This window comes from Molothrus ater, chromosome 11 (assembly GCF_012460135.2).
Source record: "Molothrus ater isolate BHLD 08-10-18 breed brown headed cowbird chromosome 11, BPBGC_Mater_1.1, whole genome shotgun sequence".
NCBI classification, from domain to species: domain Eukaryota; kingdom Metazoa; phylum Chordata; class Aves; order Passeriformes; family Icteridae; genus Molothrus; species Molothrus ater.
The window spans coordinates 7,157,920-7,182,318 of record NC_050488.2 but is presented as its reverse complement, the minus strand read 5'-3'; the positions used below and the strand labels follow the sequence as shown (position 1 = coordinate 7,182,318).

The 24,399-nt window shown below is 44.2% G+C and overlaps 2 protein-coding genes across 4 annotated transcripts; one reads left to right on the top strand and one right to left on the bottom strand.

Annotated features, from left to right (window-relative positions):
• On the bottom strand, positions 1-22,914 carry RHOA (ras homolog family member A). 3 transcript variants are annotated; one of them, XM_036390770.2, is made up of 6 exons: positions 22,801-22,897; positions 15,551-15,680; positions 5,835-5,992; positions 3,057-3,177; positions 1,689-1,819; positions 1-1,265 (listed from the first exon to the last, which is right to left on the bottom strand). In XM_036390770.2, the coding sequence occupies exons 3-6, from the start codon at positions 5,988-5,990 to the stop codon at positions 1,092-1,094; spliced, it is 582 nt and encodes a 193-aa protein (XP_036246663.1). In that variant the 5' UTR covers positions 5,991-5,992; positions 15,551-15,680; positions 22,801-22,897; the 3' UTR covers positions 1-1,091. The 3 variants fall into 3 exon arrangements, with proteins under 3 accessions (XP_036246663.1, XP_036246664.1, XP_036246661.1); XM_036390771.1 differs by lacking the exon at positions 22,801-22,897 and adding an exon at positions 21,679-21,783; XM_036390768.2 differs by lacking the exon at positions 15,551-15,680 and having other exon boundaries at positions 22,801-22,914.
• LOC118691791 (collagen alpha-1(I) chain-like) lies at positions 22,018-23,333 on the top strand. The gene is made up of 2 exons (XM_036391196.1): positions 22,018-22,815; positions 23,259-23,333. Exons 1-2 carry the CDS (start codon positions 22,018-22,020, stop codon positions 23,331-23,333), a joined length of 873 nt encoding a protein of 290 aa, XP_036247089.1.
• Positions 23,334-24,399: the final 1,066 nt, after the last annotated feature.

The following is a 24,399-nucleotide window of genomic DNA, read 5'->3' as shown; positions in this document are numbered from 1 at the left end:
TACAGGGAGCTTAGAAAACTGCCTTTATTCTATTAGTTCTTGGAAAAATGAAAATACAGAAAGAGTTTAGTTGGCTGCAGAACAGCAAGAAGTTCACAGGTTAGGAGTCTGATCACTACATGGTAACCAAACTTACACAAAAAGTTTCTTTTTTTTTTTTTAAGTTTTGAAACTGGGTCCAGCAATGAATTTAAGGCAACTGAACAGTTCAGAAGCTTTGAGTGTGAGCAGGCTGTCTTTTCTCATCCCTACAGCATGTTATGGAAAAAACTCCTCCTGGGTGTGCAGACCACTCATATCATTCAAATGGGTCAGACTCTTACAAATGAACAGGGGAAGAGGATCAGCTGCTTTCCACCGGACTTTATTTTCAAATACAGTTTCTTAAAAAACCCAGAACACCTTAACGCAGAGGTTACAAGTAACAGTATTAGGAAATCCAATTATACAAAAAATACTACATCTAAGCTGGGGTAAATAGATTTATTTTTGGTAACATACATTTAAACTGGCACTAATTACACAGTAACTAAAAGGTAACTAACATGAAACCACAGAACCCTCACTTTTCCTTAGCTGAATGGGACTTGGTCATTTCAGAGTGATCACATTTTCAAATTAATGTTTTACACCAAGCCATGAAAATCAGATCTTCCTAAATGTGATAGCACTGAAGCTACTCTTGATTCCATACAGCCATGTAACGGTTGTACTCAATTAGAATAGGACGTTAGTTATAAAGTAGTTACAGACCAATCCTCTGTGTTGACAGCTTTTTCTCTTTATAGAGACAAGAAAGAAGATAGAGAATTGTCTTCAATTAGCGCCTGGCATATCCTGTGAGTGCAGAAAAGGTCTGTTAGAGGAATGTTGAGGTTAACCTTGGGTGCACAGATGAATTTGATGCAGATTGTTATAAAAATCATGGTTGGCTTCTAAATACTGGTAGCAAGATGACTCGATTTTTAAATCTCTTAAGTAAATTATAGATAATGAAAAAGGCCAGTAATCATACACTAAGATTAATAAACAGCACTTCAAAATTACTCAAGTGCAGGGTGCTGCTTTGGCCATCTTCCTCTGGCCACGCTTTATAAGAGAAGGCACCCGGACTTTTTCTTGCCACGCCGGGCTTGCAAAGCAGCTCTAGTGGCCATTTCAAACACCTCCCTGACACCGTCTTTGGTCTTTGCCGAACACTCCATGTACCCGAATGCACCAATGCGGTTTGCCATGTCCCGGCCTTCCTCGGGTTTGACAGGCTCCTGCAACAGCACAAAGCAGCAGGTGAGGACAGCCCAAAGCCACACTGCTCCTCCCCTTCCCACCCAGCTTCCCAACAAATGCAAAGGAATTTCTGGATTAAGCACACATAATGAACTGGTTAGTTAAAAATCCAATGCCAGAGGACACCATCAGTTTTCTGATATCTCTAAGCTTGAAAGCTGCAAGACTTTTTGAAACAGGCAAGTGACTGCCTATTTCTGATGAAGCATTTATGCAATTCTTTGCTACCACTGTAAAAAAGCCTATGAGCAAATCCTCAAATCAATGCCTCAGTCTGTGTATATAGGTGTTGATCAGACAGCCCACAGAAACCAGCAGCCAGCTGTGGGTGCCTGCTTAATGCTCTGTTTCAACCACCACACACTTCTGCCATTTACTGTAAGGCTCTGGAAGGAACCTGCCTGCTTCATTTTGGCCAGCTCTCGTCTTGTGTGCTCGTCATTCCTCAGGTCCTTCTTGTTTCCTACCAAGATGATAGGCACGTTGGGGCAAAAATGCTTCACCTCCGGGGTCCACTTCTCTGGGATGTTTTCTGAAGAAAATAAAGAGAGGCATGACTGTACAAACCCCATTTCTGGGGAGAGTTTTATTTTAAAGTTTCTACACGCTGCCTGAGTTGTTGTAACTTGATAATCCACACTGATGTCCTTTTTTCTACTCTTCACAAGGAAGCAAATAGACCTGTTCTGTTGTTGCCAAAAAGGACAAGCCTGTCTGTAGTAATTTGAAGGCTGAAGGACATGTAACATTTAGGCTTCTCTCAGCAGCTACCTGACAAGGGTTAGCACAAGAGAATTTGAAGAACAGCATGCAGATTTTTGGACTGGAAAGTTATGGAATATTTTGCTTCAAGAGAAACATTTTATTTATCTCCAGAAGCTAGAGGTGGGCACAATAATGAAGCCTAAGTTTTAACCTCACTTGTTTTCCTAAAGCAACACAAAACAACCCCTCTCAGCTCTCCCCTTACTGCAGCAGAACTATTCAACACACTAATTACAGATACACAGAAACAAAGGCTTAGGGTAAGTAATTTTCAATCTGCGATTTCTCCCTACATGCAGCAAATGAATTTGTTCTCATATACAAGCAACCTCCTCCTCACATCCCTACATGACTTTATTTTTTTAGTGGAAGGAGGACTTGGGGGCTTTTGAAAGCAAAACCTTGACAAGTTCTGTATAGCAGGAAGTGCTGAACAGCCTAAAACATCTGGCTGTGCTTTCATAAGCTCTTAGGCATTTGAGATTCACCAGTGGATGTACCTGCAGGCTGCATAACCACTTTCTATCTTCATGAAATTCCATTCAGCTTTTGAAGAGACATTCACTATTATGTAATATGGCATATTTTCTTGCTTGAAGGAACAACTTAGACAAGGCTTTTGAAGCCAGTTTTTGCACTACAGCCAAAATACCAATTCTGCAGCTGCACCTGGAGTGCTCAGGTGTGCTGGCCTCTAGATGCTGCACACCTGAAAAGCTGCCTGGCAGTTCACTTCTCCCAGGGACCCTGGCACCCAGATACTGGTGAGCAGGAAGGGAGGAGAGGGAAGAGAATTTTTACAATCTGGGCAAACACAGAGTGCTGCTGCAGCTCTTAATGTTGCTGGAGAATTCTCTAATGTCTGAAAACTACACACTCAAACCAGCAGCAATTCTGAAACTAGGAAAGCTCCCAAGGGAAAATACATTCTACAGTGCAACTTCCAAGGGGAATATATCGATATAGAGAATATATGATTCTGATTCAGTTAGAGATCTACTTACCTAAACTATCAGGACTATCAATTGAAAAACACATAAGTATAACATCAGTATCTGGATAAGAAAGCGGTCTAAGTCGATCGTAGTCTTCCTGTCCTGCTGTATCCCACAAAGCCAACTCAACCTGCAAAATTAAGATAAGGGGTGAGTCAGATCACCAGGAAAGTTCTGATTCAGAAGCCAGGAACACAACAGGAGTGAATAAAATATTTCAGTCAATACCACTCAAAAGGAGGAGACTGCAAGTTCTCCTTTGCCAGGAGAACTGTTAGGAATTTTACATTCTGTAACTCCAAAAATCAACTTATTGCTGCTTATGAGTATTTTCTGTATACCTATGACCACTGTCTATTCTCTAAAAGGACATAAAAGCTACCAGCAGGAAAGCAAGACAGAAGAATCGAAGGGAATCAGCTCCAAAGGGCTAGGAAACTCTCTGACAATCATCCCAGAAATACCAGTTTTCAGTGAAAGTGGAATAAGAATATGCTTTTTAGAATTATGCACATTTTCAATGGGTTTACAGCTGGAACATTTAGCGACTAAGAAATGTCAAGATCATACTTATTTGTGCACAAATTTAACACAACTGATTTGTGTGTAAAGCTTCTTGTTACCAAGAAGTAAAGTACTTAATGTTCTCAGTTTTTCTACTTTTGCTGGAGCTAGGTGAGAACACCCCAATAGGATTGTTTAAAACTGTAGAAGGAATAGCCAACATTTAAAGCAAAGGACTTTAAAAACTAGAATCAAGCTCTTTAGGTACATATACTCTTGCTTAAGATTCTCTGATGAGTCTGCCATCATAATGGAATGGGTGCCTTCTTTAAACCCTTGCATTCAAAAGTTCCAGGAAAAAAGTCCACAGCAGCTCAGATAAAGGCAGATAAGCAGAACTGGAACCCAAACGTGAGCCTGCATGTGCAATGCAACTCTCTGTTTAAAGTGTGAAGAGACAAAGCCTTGAGTTGCACACATATACAAAAATAATCTTCTGTATTTCAGTCAGAAATACTCCTCCTCTCAGTCACCTCTGCAGCTGCAAATGTGAATTCTGTGGTAAATGTTCATATTTCTAAAGAGATGTCTATGACACTGGAATCAGCTCCTACAACACAATATCTCTCACCATCACCTCTTTGTCTTCATACAACTTCTGGACATTTCTGGTAATGCTTTTCTAGGAAGACAGAGGTGAGTGGCTGTCAAACAGAAAAGGCTTAAGCGCTGCTCTCCTACAAACTTTTGTAATCAAATTTTCTGAAGACCAAGAGCTTAGATAAAATATATCCTCTAGTTACAAAAATAAAATCAGCTGATACTGCTCAAGCTGCTGATGCTATTTTCCTTTAGCTACTGGCTGCCTCTAGCTGATAGGGCATGACTCCCTATTCTCTCATTCAGAGATGCAGAGATTCAGGCAGAAAGGAATGAGGAAGTTAGACTTGGTGATGAGACAGAGAAATGGATATCATACATATTTCAAACAATAGTCCTTAGAGTCTAAAATACAATATAGAAACTGTAGAACCTGTCACTTGGGGAAAAAACATGTCCTAATATTAGTCTAAAAGTAAATTTTCTTTTACTGATTCACATTATGGGAGAGGAAAGCTCTTTTAGACTCAAGCAGCAAGAGCTATCATGACTAAATCCATAAATAACCCATCCCTGCAACACTAGGAAATCTATTTTAACATAAAGTCAAAACTAGCTCAAAAACTTCATTTTCTCAGGATCCACAGTCACTGCATCTGAACTGGAATGGACTGAAAAATGTCCTGGCTGTACCTGAGCCCAGAGCCAAGGCAAGGTCCCACAGGGACAAAACAGGGAAGCTCAGCAGCATCAGCACCAAGACCTGCCCCATGCCTGAGCTGCAGTCCCATGGCAGAGTCAGCTCTGTGTGGCTACAGCACAGGCTGCGCCTGCCTGACAGGGTTTGTAGATAGCTGAGCTTTCAAGGTGCAAAGCTCCAGCTTTGTGTGCTTCTGGAGCGTCCTGGAAAGTGACAATTTTGCACATCACCCAGCACCCTGCTGACAGAAGTGCAGAAGGCAACCTACCCAGGGATCAGCACCTACAGCTGCCCCCTGGAGTGGGTGTCTGACATGTCTGCTTGCAGGGAAACAAAAGGATTCAAGAGGTTCCACTGATTAAAATCTGATTTGCAAAATATTTAAAACTAAAATGAAATATTTTAATAATTAGTTTACTGAAGTACAAACTGAAGATGAAGCTCAGTGAGCTGTGGCTACACTTGGATGCTAAGAATTGTGCTCCTTCAGACAAGCAGGACAGGTGATGTACACTACAAAAATCAACCCCCTTAATCAACCTGTCTGTCATCTGTTCTCAGAAGGATGTTGCATGCTGCCTGGAGCAGGTATGAAAAAAAACCTCTCTAGGAATTAGTCTTTGTTAATTACAATACCAGGTCCCTATTAAAACAGAGACTCTGTTCCAAAGGCCAGCAGCCCCAATGCCCTCAGCATCTTTGCACTGCTCCATCCCCTCCTACCTGCTGCAACATTCTCCTCAGACTGATTGCATGGCTTTTAGAACCTCAGCCTGTGTACAGCTAGAAGCACCTTGTTAGACAGACACTGGATATGAGCACGTTCTAGCAAGGCCAGTATTTTTTTCCACAGAAACATGCTTAATATGTGGTTAGTGCTTATATTGTAAATATATTTTTAAATATTAAGTAAGTGTGGAGATGTCCATGCTATTCTGAACAAACACCAGTTCATTCTGGCTCTTAGAGAAGGGTTCACATACCTGCTTTCCATCCACTTCAATATCTGCTACGTAATTTTCAAAGACAGTGGGAACATACACTTCAGGGAACTGGTCTTTGCTAAATACAATCAGCAGACAGGTCTTTCCACAGGCACCATCTCCCACTATAACCAGCTTTTTTCGAATGGCTGCCATAGCTGAAAAACAAAACAATGACTTGTTAATTCAACTGTTACAGCTTTTAACCGAGATGCTAATAATTAATAAACACCAAGTCTTCAGTTAATAAGACCTTTTAATTGATTATGCATGTCTGTTAGAGAGACAGACATATCTGGACTTGGATAAGTTCAGATTCCCATCCTTTTAAGAAAAAACACTCCCCAGCACTTATCAACACACCGGTGAGCCCACTAAGTGCAAGAATAATAGAAAGGAGAGGGGATGGGCCTGGTTTAGCATTTATTGATCTGTCCTGAAGGCTGAGATAGCAGCACCCAGAGACAATGAGTGAGTGAGCAGCACTGTCCCAGGGTACCCTCTCAGAAGTGTATTCCAGGTAATCATATACAAGATTCTTCAATTGAAGGGCAGTAACATTTTCTTATCACACTGAGCTGTCTTAACTACAAAGCACCAGTCAGCTGGACTGAGGAGCACCTGCTGCCACCTCAGAGCACCAAGAGAAGGATCTCAAGGTAACCAGCTCCTCAGATTACAACCACCACTCTGCAAAGGATTTTGGCAGCATACATCTCACTCCTCAACCCCCTTTCCTGGGCATTAACCTGCCTCCAGGTTAACAGAGCCTGCTGTCAGCTGGCAGTAAGAGAAGGGGGTACTCCGTGCAGATCTCTGCTGTGCAATGAACTGATCAATGATGAATTGATTGGTCTGTATCAGGACCATACAAATCCATGATCTGCTCATGAGCAACTCTGGCCTGAAAAAGACAGTACAAAAGCTTGGAAAGCTTTAAGGAAAGCCTGGAGTCAGGGTGGGGCCGAAGGAGATGGTTGTTTTGTATCTGGCAAAGCAAACAAAAGCAGCACTATGTATATGCCTGCTCTCTTTTCTCCAGGTGTTTATTTGTGACCGATGCAGGGACAAGCCAGGGAGTCAGGGAGTGACCTGCCTAGAGCAGAGTGCAGTGAGGACAGACCCATAAGGACTTTCTTCTCCAGAACACAAAGGCACTCCAGGGGAAGCTGCTTAGTCATCCCATGAGGCTTCCTGGAGATGGAGCAAACAGCAACACCACCACAATGCCTATGACTGCATGACCAAAACAGCACAGAGAGAGCACCCGGTGAGTTCACTTTTGCCATGACAAATCCAGAACAAAGTTCTATGAGGATGATCATGGCTGCTGGCAAGGGGAGAAGGCCTCAAAGAAGCACAGGAGAGATTTAGAGGACACAGCAAAAACTTTTTATCCTTTTCACCTCTTCTTTTCCCTCATGAAATGAAGTAAAAAGGTAAAACTACCATCTAAAAGCAAACTTTGGTACTGTTAGGTGGTGAAGAAGCAGTGGATATTACAGAGATTCTGTACTTCTGCTCCAGGTACAGAGAATGTTCCAGGTACCATTTCAACCCACCAAGCAGCAAGAGTCAAGGACAGCCTCGTCAGACACCACTGCTCAAGTGATCCAAATCCACGTCTAAAGTCAGTTTCTTTCACCTTGCAAATATATAGGTACACAAGTTAAAGTTATTTACCTTAGGGACTTGGGTTAATTTTTACATTTGTGGAAGGTTTTAAATGATCCAAGCCTTATAAAAGTTCTCTTTTCATTGTTTTAGATGATTTTGAATCCTTTCTAGGAATGGTAGTGTTTGAATTTTACAGAACTGGAAATTATCTGTCCTCTGTACCAACTTCAAGATCAACTACTTGTAACTTCAATTTATGTCAGTTTTGGCTAATCTGCCCTTCAAGTCCTACAAAATCTCTGAAGTAATCTACTCATGTGCTCTACCAACATTTACAATGAGAAAATTTCCCTCAGTGTGTACCCTCACCCTTCTTTGATGTAATATAAGCCCATTACTGTTTATGCTGGTTTTTGTGGCCATAAGGAAATTGATTATTCCCTTTCCCCAGTGCAGTTGAGAATACATGCCTTCATTTAGTCTTCTCTTCAGGCTTTTGCTTATTCAAGCCTCCTCTGTAAATCATATTTCCTAGACTTTCCCATTGCTCCCTATTGGGCAGAGTCCAATTGGCAGAAATTTACCAAAGTGTGGAGCCCAAAAGCTGAATTCAGTATTTCTCCTAGGGCTCTGTGAAGAGTGCCCAGAGCTGAAGGACTGATTTCATTGATCTTCTGGGATACCCTGCTTAAACACCAATCTGGAATTGTGTGTCTTTTTCTTTCTTTGTCCTCTCCCCTGAAGACAACACTGTTGATACAGTCAGCTTTTAATTCCTGATAGCTCACAGACTTTTTTTCATTCAGATGTCTCCACAGTGAGTAGTTCTCTCTTCACACAGCTGAGTATCCACTGCCACACTTGTATTTGTCCTTACAGTGACTATTGTTTATTCTGCCTTCAGGTTCTAGCTCTGTCCTTCAGTTTAATCACAGTCTGTTGGATGCAAGTTCAATAGCAGTGATTCCCAGATAATTATCCAGGCCATTGATGAAACCACCCTGGAGACACAGTGGGTGGCTGACATAACCTGTCCTTCCCTGCCATCCTCCTTCATCTCCCTTCTGTGCTGGTGGCAGGGACTGGCCTGTGATGCCTTGAGTTCCCTGCAGTATCACCCAGGGTAGGTGACCTTCTGGCATCACTACAGATAACTGTATTTTTCAATGGAGTATCAGATCAACTCTATCTTCTTCTAAATCTTCCATCTTCCATCACTCAGATTATTTTTTAAGTATTCCTTGCCAGTTAAATTTTATGTTTTGGCCTTCTACATACCTATGCCTAAGGTCTACAGGGAAACTACAATTATGTAAAAAAAACCCCAAAAACTCATTATTTAATGTAGATCTTTCTACAAACACTTCCCCAAAAAAGCTTGAAAAATGTATGGATAGATGTATCAAAATTATTTCAGGAGCTTTATTTTATCTCTTCAGTAACTTTTCCCTGAGAAAAGCCTATCATGAAACTCTGCTTGAATGCTTCCTGAGATGTGTTGACATCATTTGGACCCAAGATGCCCTTCAGCAATGTGTGCTCAACCACTTCCTTCCCATTGCTCAGGACCTGCCCATGAGGCTCTCCAGCTCACAGTTCAGTGCAGGACCGTCACCAGGACAGATCAAACCTACCCAACAGTCCTCTCCATCTAGTACATTCAAAATCCAGGGAATTAAAATTCCCTCAACATCAGCTCCTAGAGGATCCTTCTGGACCATCACAAAAAGCCTCAACCACATTATCATTTTTTGGTCACCTATGGCATCCTCATATTTTTTACTTTAGTTTCACCTTCCACAGCATTACAAAGCAATTCCTTCTAGAACAAGTGTGTTGTATAAAATTCAATTCAGGAGGCAAAGATCACCACTTAAAATCTTCAATTTTCAGAAGCAGCCCAGATTATAAATGCTGGGTAGATATAAACACCTCAGGATATCAGCTCTGATCAGAGCCAGACACCTCCACCCACCTCGGAAGGAAGTCACCAAACATCACAACCACTTCTTTCTACTTATCATTATCAATGGACCATAGAATGGTTGGGGTTGGAAGGAACCTCCAAGATCATGTAATTCCAACCCCTGGCACAGGCAGGGACACCCTTCACTAGACCAGGTTGCTCAAAGCCTCATCCAACCTTGATCCAACACTTTCTAATTTAGGAATTCCTTGAATTTCCTAATTTAGAGGATTCAGTGTACAGATCAGCATATTTCAGCCAGTTATTTTTAGCTAAAATAAATACACTCCTCTCCAGTGGACGGCTGTAAGGGGTTGTCAGGTCTGGCAAAGATTCAGAAAAACAACATCTTGGTAGCACAATAGAGAAAAAAATGGATTGTTAGAATGGAGCTGCATCTTAGTGGTGCGTGTAACAAGGACAACACTACCAGCATTCACAGCAGCTGGGTCTTTCTGGTGCACTCTGACATGCTCTGGTTTTCTTCATCAAGTATTCTGAAACATGGAAATACATCAAATTTCTACCAGCAGTATGTGAGAATCAAAGCACTTTGTTGGCCTAAAGAGTTTCATTTAAGATGCACATTACACACAATTTACAATTTACTGCAGCACAGCTTTTCACCAGTGCTAAAAAACCTCTATGAGCTACCTGAGAGGGTGTAACAAACAGACCAAACCCAAGCTACTACTGCCTCCTGTAACTGAATGAAAGTACATTCATCCTTTAACACAACACACAGAGCAGGGAGAGTCCAATAAACCCAGGAAGCTGCTGGGACTGCATCACTGATGATGCACACAGAACATTGGGCAAGTAATAATTTATCCCAATTAGTGTAGCAGAATGGCTGCAGTGATCTTCTAGGAGAATCTGTGGTGTCTTCTGCAGCGAGGCAAGAGATCTGCAATTTTTCCTACTCTTCAATGAACCACTCTTCCCTCTTCCTTTGCATTTATAGGATTTTCAAAACCAGCTAGTGTGCTAGATTGAAGGTGGAAACTCTCACAACATGACTCAAGTGACTCATCTGAATGGAAGAAATTCAATTATGACATTTCCCCAGCCTCAGCCAGTGTCTTTCACAGGTATTACAGGAGCTTTAGACATCCTTTGCTCAATCCCACTAACATCACAGGAGGTTACAACACAAGGAGCTCCTGTTTGCAGAGTTGCCACACTAATATCCTTGTTACAGGAGGCTGCTGTTTCTAAGTGCAGTGAGGCTCCAAGACTCCTGCAGCATAAAGCCCCACTTGTTAAGGGAATCCACCAAATACTCCAGAAGAATTAGAAATGGGGAAAATATTTTTTTCCATGTTTTAAACATACTCCCCCCCAAGTATTACTCTTTACTGCAAGGGAATTTGCCTCTTCAGCATGCTATTTATTTTTCCAAGGAACAACTTCTCTAGTGCCACCTCTCTGGCAGGTCCCAAGGCCACACAGCATGAGTGAGGATTGTGGACACACTGTTGACATTATGAAGTTGGATAGGCTGACAACAAACATGCCAGGTTTGTCTGTCTCACTCTGGATCTCATCCTGGAGAAAGTAACTGATGGAAGAAACAGCCCTTTACCATCACATAGGTATCACAACTATATTTAATTTCAATTACCAATTAATTACTAGTAACTTTATGTTGCCTGCTATGCTATACAGGGAGATCCTTTGCATAATACAGAATTTTGTAAAAAAATAATTCTGGATTATTGCATGTCAGCAAGAACTCAGCAGATGCAGTTCAGAAGCAGTTCAGCATGCAGTAAGGATGCTGCAGGGGATAAGGGGGAGAACATCCTTTAAATTCTTTCCCACCTAATCTTGCTGAAGTCCTTAAAACCAAAATGTTGGAAGGCAAAGGTTTTGAAATCTTACAAAGCCTGCCTTGCTGCTGACTCCTCTGCACAGTACTGAAGCAGTTTGGTGCTGAGTGAATTACAGCCTGGCACTCTTCTCACTTGCTTTATTTCCCTTCATTCAGTCAGCCCTGCCCTGGGCAGCAGGAGGAACAAGAGCCAGGCTGAGGGACCAGAAAAAGAAACCCTGCTCAAGTGTCTCCCACCCTGACCAGTGAGGCCCTGCCCTCTACCTACCACAGGGGAGAACTGACTCTGTCCCAGTCCCTCAGCTGCTTCTGCCTCAGTACCTGCATTCACTCCTAAAATATACTCACTTTTGTTCAAGTCTGAGGTGGAGGAAGAAAGAGTTTTCCCCAAAGACTCCAGGGATCAAGAGGGGATGAGCAGGCTTTTCTCAGTTTTCTTCTGGCCATTTAGCAAGGTTGGGCACTAACACTGAGAACTAGCAAAGCAGTTTGGAGCCCAAAGTAGATCAGCCCCAAAGCAAACAGGTCTGATTTTAGAGCAGCTGTGTACAGTGAAGAAAGAGACTGAACGCAGAGCATCTGAGTGAGTGAAGTGGCCCAAGGACTATGACCAGGGAAGGGGTCAGACAAACAGGCCAGGAGGAGAACAGCAGAAGGATGTAACCACTCCTCTAGAGCAGAATCCAGGATTCCCACATCTCCAACAGCAGGCAAGAGTCTCAATCTTCTCCTCCACTGAAGTCCCAATGGAGAATGCCAGCAACTATACATTCTATAATCCTTTTTTGCTGCTCACTTCTCATTAGTGAAAGCACATATAAACAAATACCAGAAATACTGCAGCTTGCTGCTGAAATGCTAATCCTGCTACCTTAAATCAGCTTCCTTCAGCCTGTGTAAGCCTATGTGTGCTATTTTGCCATTTTCCCCCACATAATCAACATGGATGGCCCTGCTCTTCCATAGCAATAGTTGTGAAGTAAAAGAAACTGTGACCCAAATTCGCCTCTTAGAGAAGCTGCAAACTGGGAAATCAATAGCCTTGGGACTGAAATAAAAGTAAGAAAAAAATTATGGAAAAACGTGACTCAATCACATAAAGGAGTCAGATACAACCCGTTTCTGCTCCAGGGTTCCTAAAAGATCCTGGAAGATGTACATACCCCAAAACATGCAGCAAGTGACCACTTATTTATTGTCTGAACTGATCTGTACAGCTGGACACACTGAGCTCAGAGTGATCTGCTCTTCTGACACCATGAACAACCTGAAATCAAGCATTACTGGGATGGAACCTCAGTTCAATTCCAAGCCACCAGAATCAAAACACTAAAAACATGAATATGGTCAATACATTTCATTATAATGGCTGAGATCTTCTTAATTCTGTGCAAGTTTGCCTGTGGACACTTCCACTCATAAACCAAAAAGCCACATTATTTAAAGTGTTGCTAACAAGGCCTTTGAGAAATAGCTATATTTATACTCCTTACTGCAGCCAGTACATAAAGCAGTTTGACAGTACTGCAAAATAGACCTATTTCTAACTACAGCACTATGTGGGAGCAGCTGGTGAGAAAAAGCAATCTGCTGGGGCTTTTGGGGAGGGTTACATATGAAATCTACACTTGAAAAAAGTTTCAAAGGTGGCAAAGCATAGGGCAGGCTACTGATACCACACATTAAATTTAACCCACAGAGAAATGGAATTTTTCTGTTGTAAGACTGAAGTACAATTGAAAAACTGACACAGAAGGTCAGCATAGTATCCAATGGGATTAAACCCTAAACACAGGTCCTTTGGAAAGGTCTTTGGACAAGGCAAGCTGAGTGTTTAGCTTTCTGATAACAGCTCATTCAGCCTACATCAACCAGGCTCAAGTCTGGCATGTTTTACTAGCTTGGAAAAAGTGCCTTGCAAATAGAGCTGTACATTTCCAGAGGCAGCTTTAAATCCAGAGCAGCATAGCTGTGCTCAGCCCCAGCTAATAAACCTCCCCAGGTCTCAGCTAACTCCACAAATAACCAGCTCAAGCCTCTTTGTACTACATCACCAGAACTGGGAACAGGGTCAGCTTAACTGCATTAGGTCTTAGCAACACTGGTTGCCAGCCCCAGTGAACCCTTAATGACTGATTAATTTTATACAGTCATTAAGAGTTATCCAAAAGTACACAATAGGTGTTTTACAGGCATGGGCATACAGTGAATCTTCGTTAAGGACACAGAGCGTTGCTCATGCTGCCTCTCTGGCTGTGATGGGGCAGGAGGTTCCTCATGCAGTATAAAGCCTGCCAGTGCAACGTTTTGGAGGAAACCTGAATCAGCTGTCAGCACTAGATCCGTGCTGAGTGTCATGCGGACACAGCACGTCTAATCTGAGATATCATGTGAAGTCTCAAAGTAGGATTCATCCTATCAAATTACTGCCTTTGCCCTTGCCTTCCTCTTCAGGAAAAATCCCGTGTGACAACACACAATTCATCTTCCTCTCAGAGAAGAAAATTGTTTTGGATTCTAATAAATTTGCTTGAAAACATTTTGCTTTTCTCTCCTTCCCTTTACAGAGCACCTGCCTGTGCTTTACAGGAACGAGCCTCAGCACTGCCAAGTGCTCCCAGGAACACACAAACTATCTTCTGTGAAAACACCCAAATCATGAGCTATGCAACCTTCTACACCCAGCACTGTGTCCCACAAGCAGCTCCAACATGGACACTGACCACCAGACCAATTTGTTTCTGCACCTAAACTTACACCTAGAGACTCACAGACCATCTGTTACTGCAGGTCTACATACATGGAAATAGGGACGCTGACTTAGGAGTTAGGGCTCTCCACCTCAGTGCCTGGCATTTCAGACAAACTCAGGACTGGATTCTTGCACTAAAGAAGAGGAAAAATGAACAAGAAGCTTCTCCCTGCATGTTCACCAGCCTTCAGCTCAGGAGCTTCTTGGGTCAGATGTGGTTCACATGAATTTGGTAACCTCAAACAGATTTCTCCTCCATGAGCTTGTCCAGACTCCCTTTGAACCCATGTAAAACTTCCAGCACACACAACATCCTGTGGAGGGAGTTCCCACAACTTAATTACACATTGTCTAAAGCCACTTCCTTCAAATTCAAGATTGTCCCTATTGGTTTCTTTTACTGCCTCTTAATTCCGAAATGGAAAGGGAGTGAACAATTTGCCTCCGCTCACCCTCTTCCTGCTGCTCATATAACAGCCTTTCCAGACTGGAGCACCCTAACACAGGGCTGGTTGCTTTTTTGGTTTTTTTAATTACCTTTACACCTTTGACAGCAGTGCCTGTCTATTCCTGGCACAAGGAGTAACAAAGTGGTAGAGGTGTCACCTTCCCATCCCACATTATCCATCCCAGCTCCAAATGCCTCAGGGCTCCTGCAGCACAGCTCCAGGAGAGGAGCCTTAAACCCATTCATTCAGTATCAGAGAACCACACCCGGAGATGCGTTTCAAGTGCAAACAAGCCACTGCTTGGTCATTCCCCAGCACATTTCACCCCGTGCATTAATTCAAGTGAAGATCATCTTGACTTTAAAATAGCAGTAACAGAGAATGCCATGCACCATGCTCCTCACTCCAGCAGTCAACTATATTTTCTGCATTATGATGAAGTCACTTCCTCACTTCTTCAGCCTCTGCAAACTTCCCATTACTGGCATTTTGCATTTCTTCCTGGTGACCACTCAGAAACACAGCCCAGGAGTCCAACTCCTTCATGTTTTCACTACACACAGACTCACTTGAGCCTCCACTTGCCTTTCTACTAAATTTAATATGAACCATATTGATTTTGTTCTGTATTCTTTTCTCACTGAAAACGACATGCAATTACTGTCAAGTACTAACTGAAGGTTAAGATGAACACTTGCACTTAAGAACCAAACTAAAACAATTAACACCTCTTGTTTCTATTTCCCCCAGTCCAGGCTGAGTGACAGCGCTTAATTCTTTCCTGAACACTTTGTTACTTATTCCATTATTGTACCTGGGATTGATGTCTTAAATCTGATGGGATTACAATCATTAAGATTGTCCTACTTCTCTTTATTATTACAGCATATTAACATTCTTTCAAACTCAAACTGCTGCACTATGTAAAGAGCTTTCTGGAAAAAAAAATTACATTGCCCCCCTCAATTTTCAGGCCAGAGATCTTCAGAGCTAAGATATGTATCAAAACAGAGCTGTCAATTACCAAATCTGGTCAGATTAGGTGTGCAATATCATTCAACTTTTTTTTTTTTTAACTTAATGAGATAATCAGAATACCTGATTACACGGAAGTTCTCTGTGTATAGATAAATAAGTGCCAAAAGATAGGAAACCAGGCAGAAGGAAATGCTCAGCGCTCTCAGAAAAACACCCGTGGAACCTGCACAGCTCAACGTTCATAAATGACCTGAAAAAGTGAAGAAAAATAGCTATACAACAAAATTTACTGGTGATGTCAATAAAGGCAAGGGCTAACTGTGATGGATTTTAGAACTTTAACAGGCTCTGTGCCTTGGCAATAAAATTTGAAGGAGAGAAATGTGAAGTGATATGCAATGTAAAAACCAGACTCAACTTCCTATACGAAATGATGGACTGGGAGCTGATCACTGCCACTCAAGGACAGCGTTCAAAAGTTATATAGTTAATTCCTTTAAAATAAAAGCTCAATACTCCAAAGTGCCACAATTTTAAAGATTCCAGTATTAAGAACTAGGAGAAAAGGAACAAACCAGAAACCATTAAGATGATGTCGGAATCCATCGCATGACTGCATCTTCTGATGTGTGCAGCTGTGATCCTCCCATGTCAAAAGGCTATAAATGAACTGGAAATGACTCAGAGCAGGGCACACGGACGATTAAACTACACAGCAGTGACCATATGAGGAACAACTACAGCAGAACTGGAAAAAGGACAGTCTGGAAGAGACACAGCCGCAGAAGAAAACAACTGGATGCTTCTCTCAGACCCTAAAGAGCAGTGAGCAAAGCTGGGGCCTGAAACAAGGACAAGAGCAAATGGGCTGAGCCAGCTTGAAAGCAAAGGCAGGCAGGCCTCCCAGCAGGACACATGGCAAGGCCTCACCACATTTCTACTTTTTAGATCCATAATTTCATAGTTATTTGAGCTCCTTTTTCCTCCCAGTTACTTTCCACAATTTTGAGCTTCTGTTTTCTATTTTCTATGTTCAGTTACTACTTTTCTCTTATTTCATCTGTAGGGCTTTCTTGCACTTTTTTTAAGTGTGAACAAAACAGATGCCTTCATTTCCTTTCCAAGCCAGGTTATTTAATTCACATTCAACACTTGGAAGGAGAAAAACAGTCAAAAGAAGGTTCCTGAAAGACCTTTTTTAAGCATGTTTGAGTCAATTTTTTTTAAAACGAAACCAGCAATATGTGCAAGCAAAACTCTGTCTTAACATTGTCAACATGCATCCTGTTTTGTTAACACCAAACTTAGCAGGATGCTCCTGATAACTGCCTGCAAAGTTCACCCCTATACTGTTCACCTCCCTACTGGTACATAATTAGTAAATTAACACCATTTCAGAACCTAGGGAAGAAGACTAATTGGAGCATTTCTCCCTTGTCTTCCTCTACCATGACTAGTCCCTCTCCGAGGCTGAAGGCAAAGTTTGGATTTTGGGGGCAGACAGAAGGATTCTGTCCTCAGGATTTGTGGCTGCTGTTGCTGTCCTTGCACCCCCCAGACCATTCTTGCACATTTGCCCCCACTGACTCCATCTTTGCTATCTGCAGGCACAACAACTTACGAGAGCCCTTCTCTTATGCAATACTGAGTCCCAAGATTACTTTGCACAAAATGAGATTAGGGCTTAATATTGAGGTAATTATAGTAGATCTGTGGATTTCCATGTGTGTGTAATCTGCAAAAAGCTTTGCATTTCAGCCAGTTTTTTCTTGGTGTCCTCTCCTCCCAGACACCTCCTGCATGTCAGATGGGATGTGGGGCACCTCATGCTGAGCAAGGCAGGCTTCTGCTTGGGCATGGTGGCTCTGTCTTCAGGTGCTGGCAGTAAAGCACATATGGACAATAAAAACTAACACCACCTTCTCCAGACAGCCACTTGTACCCACAACTAACACTCACCTGTGCTCCTTCCTCCTCTTCTCCCACCACAAGACATCTGTTGAAACCGCACTGGTTCAGATCAAACACCTCTGCTTAACACAGGCAGGTATCTCAGAGTAAAAGAAGGAGCAAATGCACTGATACCACCATAAGTGTATTTTCTGAGTAGACAGCTTGGGGATAATTATTTCTTTTTATTCTTTATGCCCAACAGCCCAACATTTGACAGTGTTTTCTCCTGTCATTCCACCTGTTTGGTTCTGGAGCCGTGTAAATTGCTGTCATTCAAAGCATTCTGTGGTCTCAGTGCAGACTGAGGGAGAGGCACCATCAGTTTTGATCTAGACCAGACTGCTTGGTCATGTCTTTGCCAAGCTGAGGAGTTCAAATCTTTTTAAGCATCCCTTGTATGGAATCCATTCCTTATCTCTGATCACTATTTCCAGCCTCATCTTTGCTTTTCCAGTTGCAATGTATCTCAAAGCACATCTTTCTCTGTGGCACCCCACTGTAATCAGTGTGTTGAGGACTAAGAGCCATGATGCTATCCCCGTTTTCCTTTTCTTATTCCTTCCCCAAAGCCCCTCATACAAACTCATATGATCACTGTTGAACACTAAACTTCCATTTTCACAGAATTATGGCAAGCTCTTCCTTCTAAGTGGCAATAATTAACTTTCACCCCATCAGTGCATAAACAAATTAAGACTATCCCCCTGCTTTGTATTTATCTGGAACAAATTTCATTTGGCATTTTGCTGCCTGTAATTCAGTGTGGGAAGGACAAGCTGCAATTCTTCCTAATCAGCTCTCGTCTTTTCCTCCCTTCATCCTCAACACCCTTCTCACCAGATCATTTATGAATATGCTGAACAGTAGAGATGTAACACAGATCCCTCTTCTTCTCTTCTCCCAAACTTCCCTTCTTTGTGCTTCTCAAGTAATTACAAACCTCCAGCAGCTATGAGCTGTACCATTTCCTTTGCAAAAGCCACACTGGCTTTCTGCTACTCTTAAGTTGTTGGTCCATCTGGTTAGCTTTTTTTGTTTTCTACTTTTTAAAAAGGCACTGAACTGTGATAGCCTGCTGAACTATCTTTAAGAACTGCTACCACATAAATCCTCCTCTATTTCTGTGGCTTCAAGGTATTGAGAAGTTACACAGTGTAATTAGTAATTCGGTCATTTCAGGCCTGAGTTTCCTTTGGAACCCTTGGGCAAGCACCATCTGGTCTTGGCATCTTGTAACTGTATTTATTACTTTGCTCTATAAATTACTTTGCTGACAATTCAAGCAGAGACAGATCTTCCAATGAGTCCTGTTCTCCATAACGGGAATATCTGGCACAGGGAACCTCTTCGGACTCCTGGACTCCTCCACAGGAAACAGGAATAAGTCATCTTCCTACTCATGGCTTCATCATCCAATATTTCTTTCACTTTTCCATCTATTGGCCCTCCAGAATCCTGAACCTTCCTTGTTTCTGATAAACTTGGAAATTATTTCTTTTTTGGTATGATGTTTCTCAGAGTCTCTCTGGCAGGTCCTTGTATCCTTGTATTTTTCATTTGACTTGCCAGACTTCACGTTCTTATTTACTTTTCTGGTCAACTTCATGACTTAAACTTTCTGAAGGCTGTATTCTTATTTCTAATACTTTCTTTATCCCAAACTGCATGCTCATTCTCATCTGTCAACATTCCACAGTATAATTTAAAATCCTCCCAAGAACATTTTCAATTTCAAGCGCAGAAGCCTAGTTCTGCTGTGGTTTACGTGGAACCCAGCCTTTCCAAACAGCTCTTGGACTGAGGTTCAAAAAATGAGCCAATTCACTTGGTCAGCACCCAGTCAAGATCCCACTGTGAGACAGCTTTCTCACTTCACACAATTTCAACAGAGCAGACAGGAGGTGAAGAATAAAGAATCTCCAGGTGTAAAATATAAGAAAAATGAAATGCTAGCAAAGAATGCAAACAGAGATAACTGGTACTTGGACAGCTGCTAGTTCTTTCAAATCACTGACACATGCAAAGACAATCTTCCTTAAAACTATGAAGATGAGGAGGAGGAATCCCTTTGTACACATCCACACTAGCAACCTGCTCAAAATGTGACAGTTCAGGCCAGGTGAGACAGAACTATTTATCGTTGCAAAACACTGCTAATTAACTGAGCAAAGAGACTGAATTGAGCTCTGTTTCTGATTAAAAAACAACAATAAAAAAGCAAGCAGAAAACCCACAACTGTCAGAGCCTGAGGAAAGCAAAACCTCATATTTGGTGTACTGCCCAATTTTACTGGGTATACTTGTGACTCTCCATCTGTTTGTTTTACAAGGGACCTTGGTTAGGAAAGGTGGTCAGAGAAAGACAGCAGACCTTCTTCTGATTAGTTTAATTAGCTGACTCACTTAGAAGGGCTGGCTGTTAGTTGTGTGGATGGCAAATATCTTAATTAAAAGGTAGTCTATAGATATTTTAGTTCAACTTTTACAGTCTCAAATGTTCTTTCCAGATGAAAATATGGTGATAGGAAAAGGACAGAAGAAAGGAGGGACAGGGCAGTGTCACTCCACCAACTCCAATTAGCCTTTGTTACTTTATTCACTGTTCAGAAGGAGTGGTAACAGATCCCACCAAGACCAGAAGGCACCCAGACACCCAACAGTAGTGTAAAAGTAGTAGTAACTTAACCAGTGTACCACAGGCAGTATTTTGGGATATTTTTGCTTATTTTTGATATTTACCAAAAAGTAATAAGCAACTACCTCTTTCTATTTAGCTACCCACTATTTATAGCAGGAAAGGAATTATCCCAAAAGGCAAGGAGCAGAGGATTTTCATCATGCACTCAGGTGTGTGCAGGTGCATAGCTGTACCCTGGGAATGGAATGAAGGTCAGCTGTCATTTGGCACATTTATTTTGCATTGCACTGTTCTCTATTACAGTTTCACCCTTATTAAGTGTTTTACTAGGACAAGCTCATCATGGATTAATTTAAAATATCAAGGGCACACTTCTGTACTTTATCAACATGCTAACTTCCTCAAACTCACCCAATTACACTTCTCCTCCACATTAGTTCAAACTGCATTTAAAGACACTTTGTAAGGCAACAGAGCAGAACAAGAGAGAGATGAGATTTAGTATTAAAGGTAAAAGATGGTGGCTGAGTGGAGACGTGGAAAGAACCTGATGATGCCATAGCAGCAGGGAATAAAATGTTAGAGAAACTGAGAAGGTACACTTGGCTAATGAAAAGGTAGCCAAGGTCAGAAATATCTAGCACAGAGGAGACCAAAGATATGGTGTGAAGAGCCCACAGGGTTCTGGGCATCTTAAATACATTGAGAGAGAAAGATAAGTGTAAAAAACAGAAAAACCAAGAGTTACTGTCAGAAAAATGAGGAAAGATGATGATACTTCCAAGACCCCTCCAAAAGGTTTTCATTTGGAATTTGCTTATCTGAAGAGCCATCCCCAGTGCTACATCCTGGTGGCAGTTGAGATCATTTAGGATGTTTTTACTGTCAATTCCTGGCTCAGAGAACTCCCCGCCTCTGGCGCTTGGCTGCTGTGGCACTCGGCCAGAGCCTGAGCCTGGTGAGCGAGGAGGGATAACATGAGAGCTGCTCAGCTCACTTCTGCTGAGACTGAATTTATTTTGCCCCTTGTGTGACAGTGCATTCATGTCTTGAGAAATTCTTTTTGAAAAACCCACGTATTCTAGTGTTAAATGATACAAATCACCCAAGTTTACAGGTGATTGTACAAATCATACAAATTTATGTCAAACATTTATGCTGAATATGCTGTTAAACATTCCAATGAACTAATTAAAGTGAAATAAGGCTAACATTTTTCTTTTTTTAAACATGCAGCCTTGATCCAAATCAGTGTCAGAATTAGACTCTGTAGATTTGAATGAGAAATGCCAGTGCTGGGTGGCTGGAGACCTGGATAAAACCAGAAGAGGGGAGGGAGAAAGCACACATGTATCAGAAAAGCCTTTAACAGCAAGCAAATATTTTCATAAACAATCTTTTCAGGGAGGGAAAGACTTAATATTTCCATACTGGGAAAAATCCCCAAATAAAGCCATCAGAGAACTTAATACTTTGAGTCACAAACAACATTTAGGGCACATAAAATTAACTTTTGAGATTTCTGAGATAAAAAGAAGATCAACAGAAGTCTGATTCTGGGAGAAGTTCACCATTTCAAAATCACAGAGATGGCAGAATTGACACTTAGGCTAAGCTCTGGAAGGGGGGAAAAAGGCAACAACAAACTTAACATTACCTATGGAGGGCTTAGTGTTTAATTTTCTCCAAATACTGTATCACACAGAGAAAGAGTGAGTGGGAACCGCTGCTCCTGAAGGGTTCCCTGCGACAAACAGGTGAACTGTACCAGGAGAGAGACAAAAGCTGGATATGAGGCAGCAACTAAAAACAAACAAACGCCCGTTCCAGACACCTCTTAAAGGGATATCAAAGTAGATGTGGTATCATTGGACTGGGAACAATACTTCACCCTGAGGATCTGTAGTAACTAACACTCCAGACCCCTGGGAGAAGTTTTAGGTTTTATTTTTAAAACCCAAACAGTAGTCTCGAGGTTCCTCACGCCCTCGAAGGAATGGCTTTCCTGGCAGAAAAGGTTTATGCAGGATTTCGTTTAACACCGGGCAGTTCTGAGCTAGGTGAGGCTCCCGGGGCTCCGGCCGTGTCAAACCACCCCCGGCGTTTCCCCGGCCTGCTGCAGCCGCCCCACCAAAAAAACACCGCCCAAACTTTCCAGTTTCGCTCCAAAGGCCGATTCCTCCCCAAGATAAAAGTTCAACGGCGCACAGATCCCGGCAGCCCTTCCGCAGGCACCCCGGCACGGCCCCGTGCGCCGCGGGGGGCCCGGCGCGACCCCCGCTTGCGACCCCCGGGGCGGGCGGGGCGCGGCCCCGCCGCTGATGACGTCACACAACGCTGCCACTCACCGGGGCACCCCCGGTGCCGCCCGTGTCACCCCGCGGGGCTGGGGGCAGCGCTGCCGCCGCCGCCTCCCTCCGCGCCGCCCACGGCCGGCCGGCAGTACCGGGGCCCGGGCGGGGCGCGGGCGGCTCCCGCGGGAGAGCCCCGGGGCCGCGCCCCTTCCTCCCCTCCCCCGCTCCCGCGGCCCGGAAAAGGCCCCGTTACCGGCCCCGGGAACTCGCGGAGGGGCCACCCCGGCCAGCCCTCCCCTTTTGTGCGCGGCAGTGGCGGCGAGAGGCCTGGCCGGGCCCGGCCGCCCCCGCCCGCAGGCCGCGGACTCCCGGCGGGGGCGGGCGGGCCCCACCCGGCGACGGCGGCGGGAAGGGGGGAGAGGAGAAGAGAAACCGGCGATCCGCTCCCCCCCGCCCCCCTCGGCCGGCAGAGAGCCCCCCGGTACCTGCGGCCTGCGCTGGTCCGGCTCCCGCCGCCTCCTGCTCCACAGGCCCGAGCGCGAGCGGCGGCGGCGGAAACGGGCGGGGCGGGGCAGGCCGTGCGCGCTCCCGGCCCCCCGCGCGCGCCGCGCTCCCGAACCGCCCCGCCCGGCCGCGCGCGCCCGCCCGCCCCAGGGCCAATCGGCGCGGCCGCGCGCGGAGGCTGCCGGGAAGGGCCGCTATAAAAACGCCGGTGCTATTTACATCGCGCTAGTTGGGGAGCGGCGGGGCTGGCGCTGTCCGTGCGGCTTTGTGGAGGAGGTGCCCGCCTCCCTGTGGCCTCCTCTGTGCCTACACCGGGAGGAGCTATTGATGCTGCGCACGGCCCCTCCGCGCCTACTGGGGGAAAGGCGGCTTGGTGGGGACCTGAATCGCGATGCCCAGTTTGCCTGTGGGTGGTTCGTTTCCCCCTTTCTTCCGGCAGAGTCACAGCGCGGGTCCCGTGCGTGGTTCTGGGCCCTTAGCTCAGAAGGACATTGACGGGCTGGAGCGGGTCTAGAGAAGGGCAGAGAAGCTGGGGTGGGGTCTGGAGCACACATCCTGTGAGGAGCAGCTGGGGGTGTTTAGCCTGGAGAAAAGGAGGCTCAGGGATGACTCTGCCACTCTGCACAACTCCTGGCAGAAAGCTGTACCAGGTGGGAATTGGCCTCCCCTGCCTGGGAACCTGTGATAGGGTGAGAGGATGTAGGCTTAAACTGCTCTGTGCTGGACATCAGGAAGAATTTCTTCACAGCAAAGGGGATCAGACCTTGGAACAGGCTGCTCAGGGAGATGTGGGGTCACTGTCCCTGGGGGTGTTCAAGGAAAGGCTGGCTGTGGCACTTGTGCCATGGTCTGGCTGACATCCAGGAGTTTGCTCATAAGTTGTATTTAATGACCTCAGATCTTTTACAACGTAATTGATTCAGTTAAAAGTGGGTGGGGGCAATGGTATCAAAGTGCCCTGTTTGTCTATGGGCCTGTTTATTCCTGTGGAGCAGATGAGCTCTGCTCCTAGCAGGCACTGAGCTGTGCTCTTGGGGGTGGAGAAAGCTGAGGGGCTCACAGGCAGGGCCTGGAAGGGTTGGGCTCACTGACAGCATCTCCTGAGCGTGTCTGTGGTGAGCTTAGTGCCAAGGATTGCCCTCATCCCAGGGTGCAGTGCCCTGTGGCTGATGCACTGGAGGAAGGGTATTACTTCATAGTTTCCTTCCTTGCCCACCTGAGAAGGTTCAACATGTGGACCTGGCCTCAGGGGACCTGGGGTGGGGGCATCACTGCAGAGGGAATGTGTGCATGGAGAGGGTTGATGAAAAACAGCCTCTCTGTCTCTCAGGGCTCCCTTGTGAACAGGCACAGCAGCCTTCAGCTGGCACTTGGGGATGGCCTGTTTAACCTGGGCACTGTAAGAAACTGATGCTGTGCTGCTCCTGATGTGTGATCTGCAGTGTTTGTCTCTATTCTCTCATTTGACAACATTTGCATTGCCAGCTAACTTTAGCCTGACCTTTTTATGGGTTACTCTGGTGCCTGTAGAGGAAAGGTGCTGCTTGGCTCCTCTCAGTAAGCAGCTCCCAGGGACTGGC

What these genes read in the sequence shown, in the direction of transcription:
- RHOA (XM_036390768.2), bottom strand. Translation starts at nt 5,990, where the DNA reads ATGGCAGCCATTCGAAAAAAGCTGGTTATAGTGGGAGATGGTGCCTGT. An exon ending in TGATAGTCCTGATAGTTTAG is followed by an intron (nt 1,820 to 3,056) that starts GTAAGTAGATCT and finishes TATTTTCTTCAG; the next exon opens with AAAACATCCCAGAGAAGTGG. An exon ending in AGCTGGCCAAAATGAAGCAG is followed by an intron (nt 1,266 to 1,688) that starts GCAGGTTCCTTC and finishes GTGCTGTTGCAG; the next exon opens with GAGCCTGTCAAACCCGAGGA.
- LOC118691791 (XM_036391196.1), top strand. Translation starts at nt 22,018, where the DNA reads ATGGCTTTCCTGGCAGAAAAGGTTTATGCAGGATTTCGTTTAACACCG. An exon ending in GGTACCTGCGGCCTGCGCTG is followed by an intron (nt 22,816 to 23,258) that starts GTCCGGCTCCCG and finishes TTCTTCCGGCAG; the next exon opens with AGTCACAGCGCGGGTCCCGT.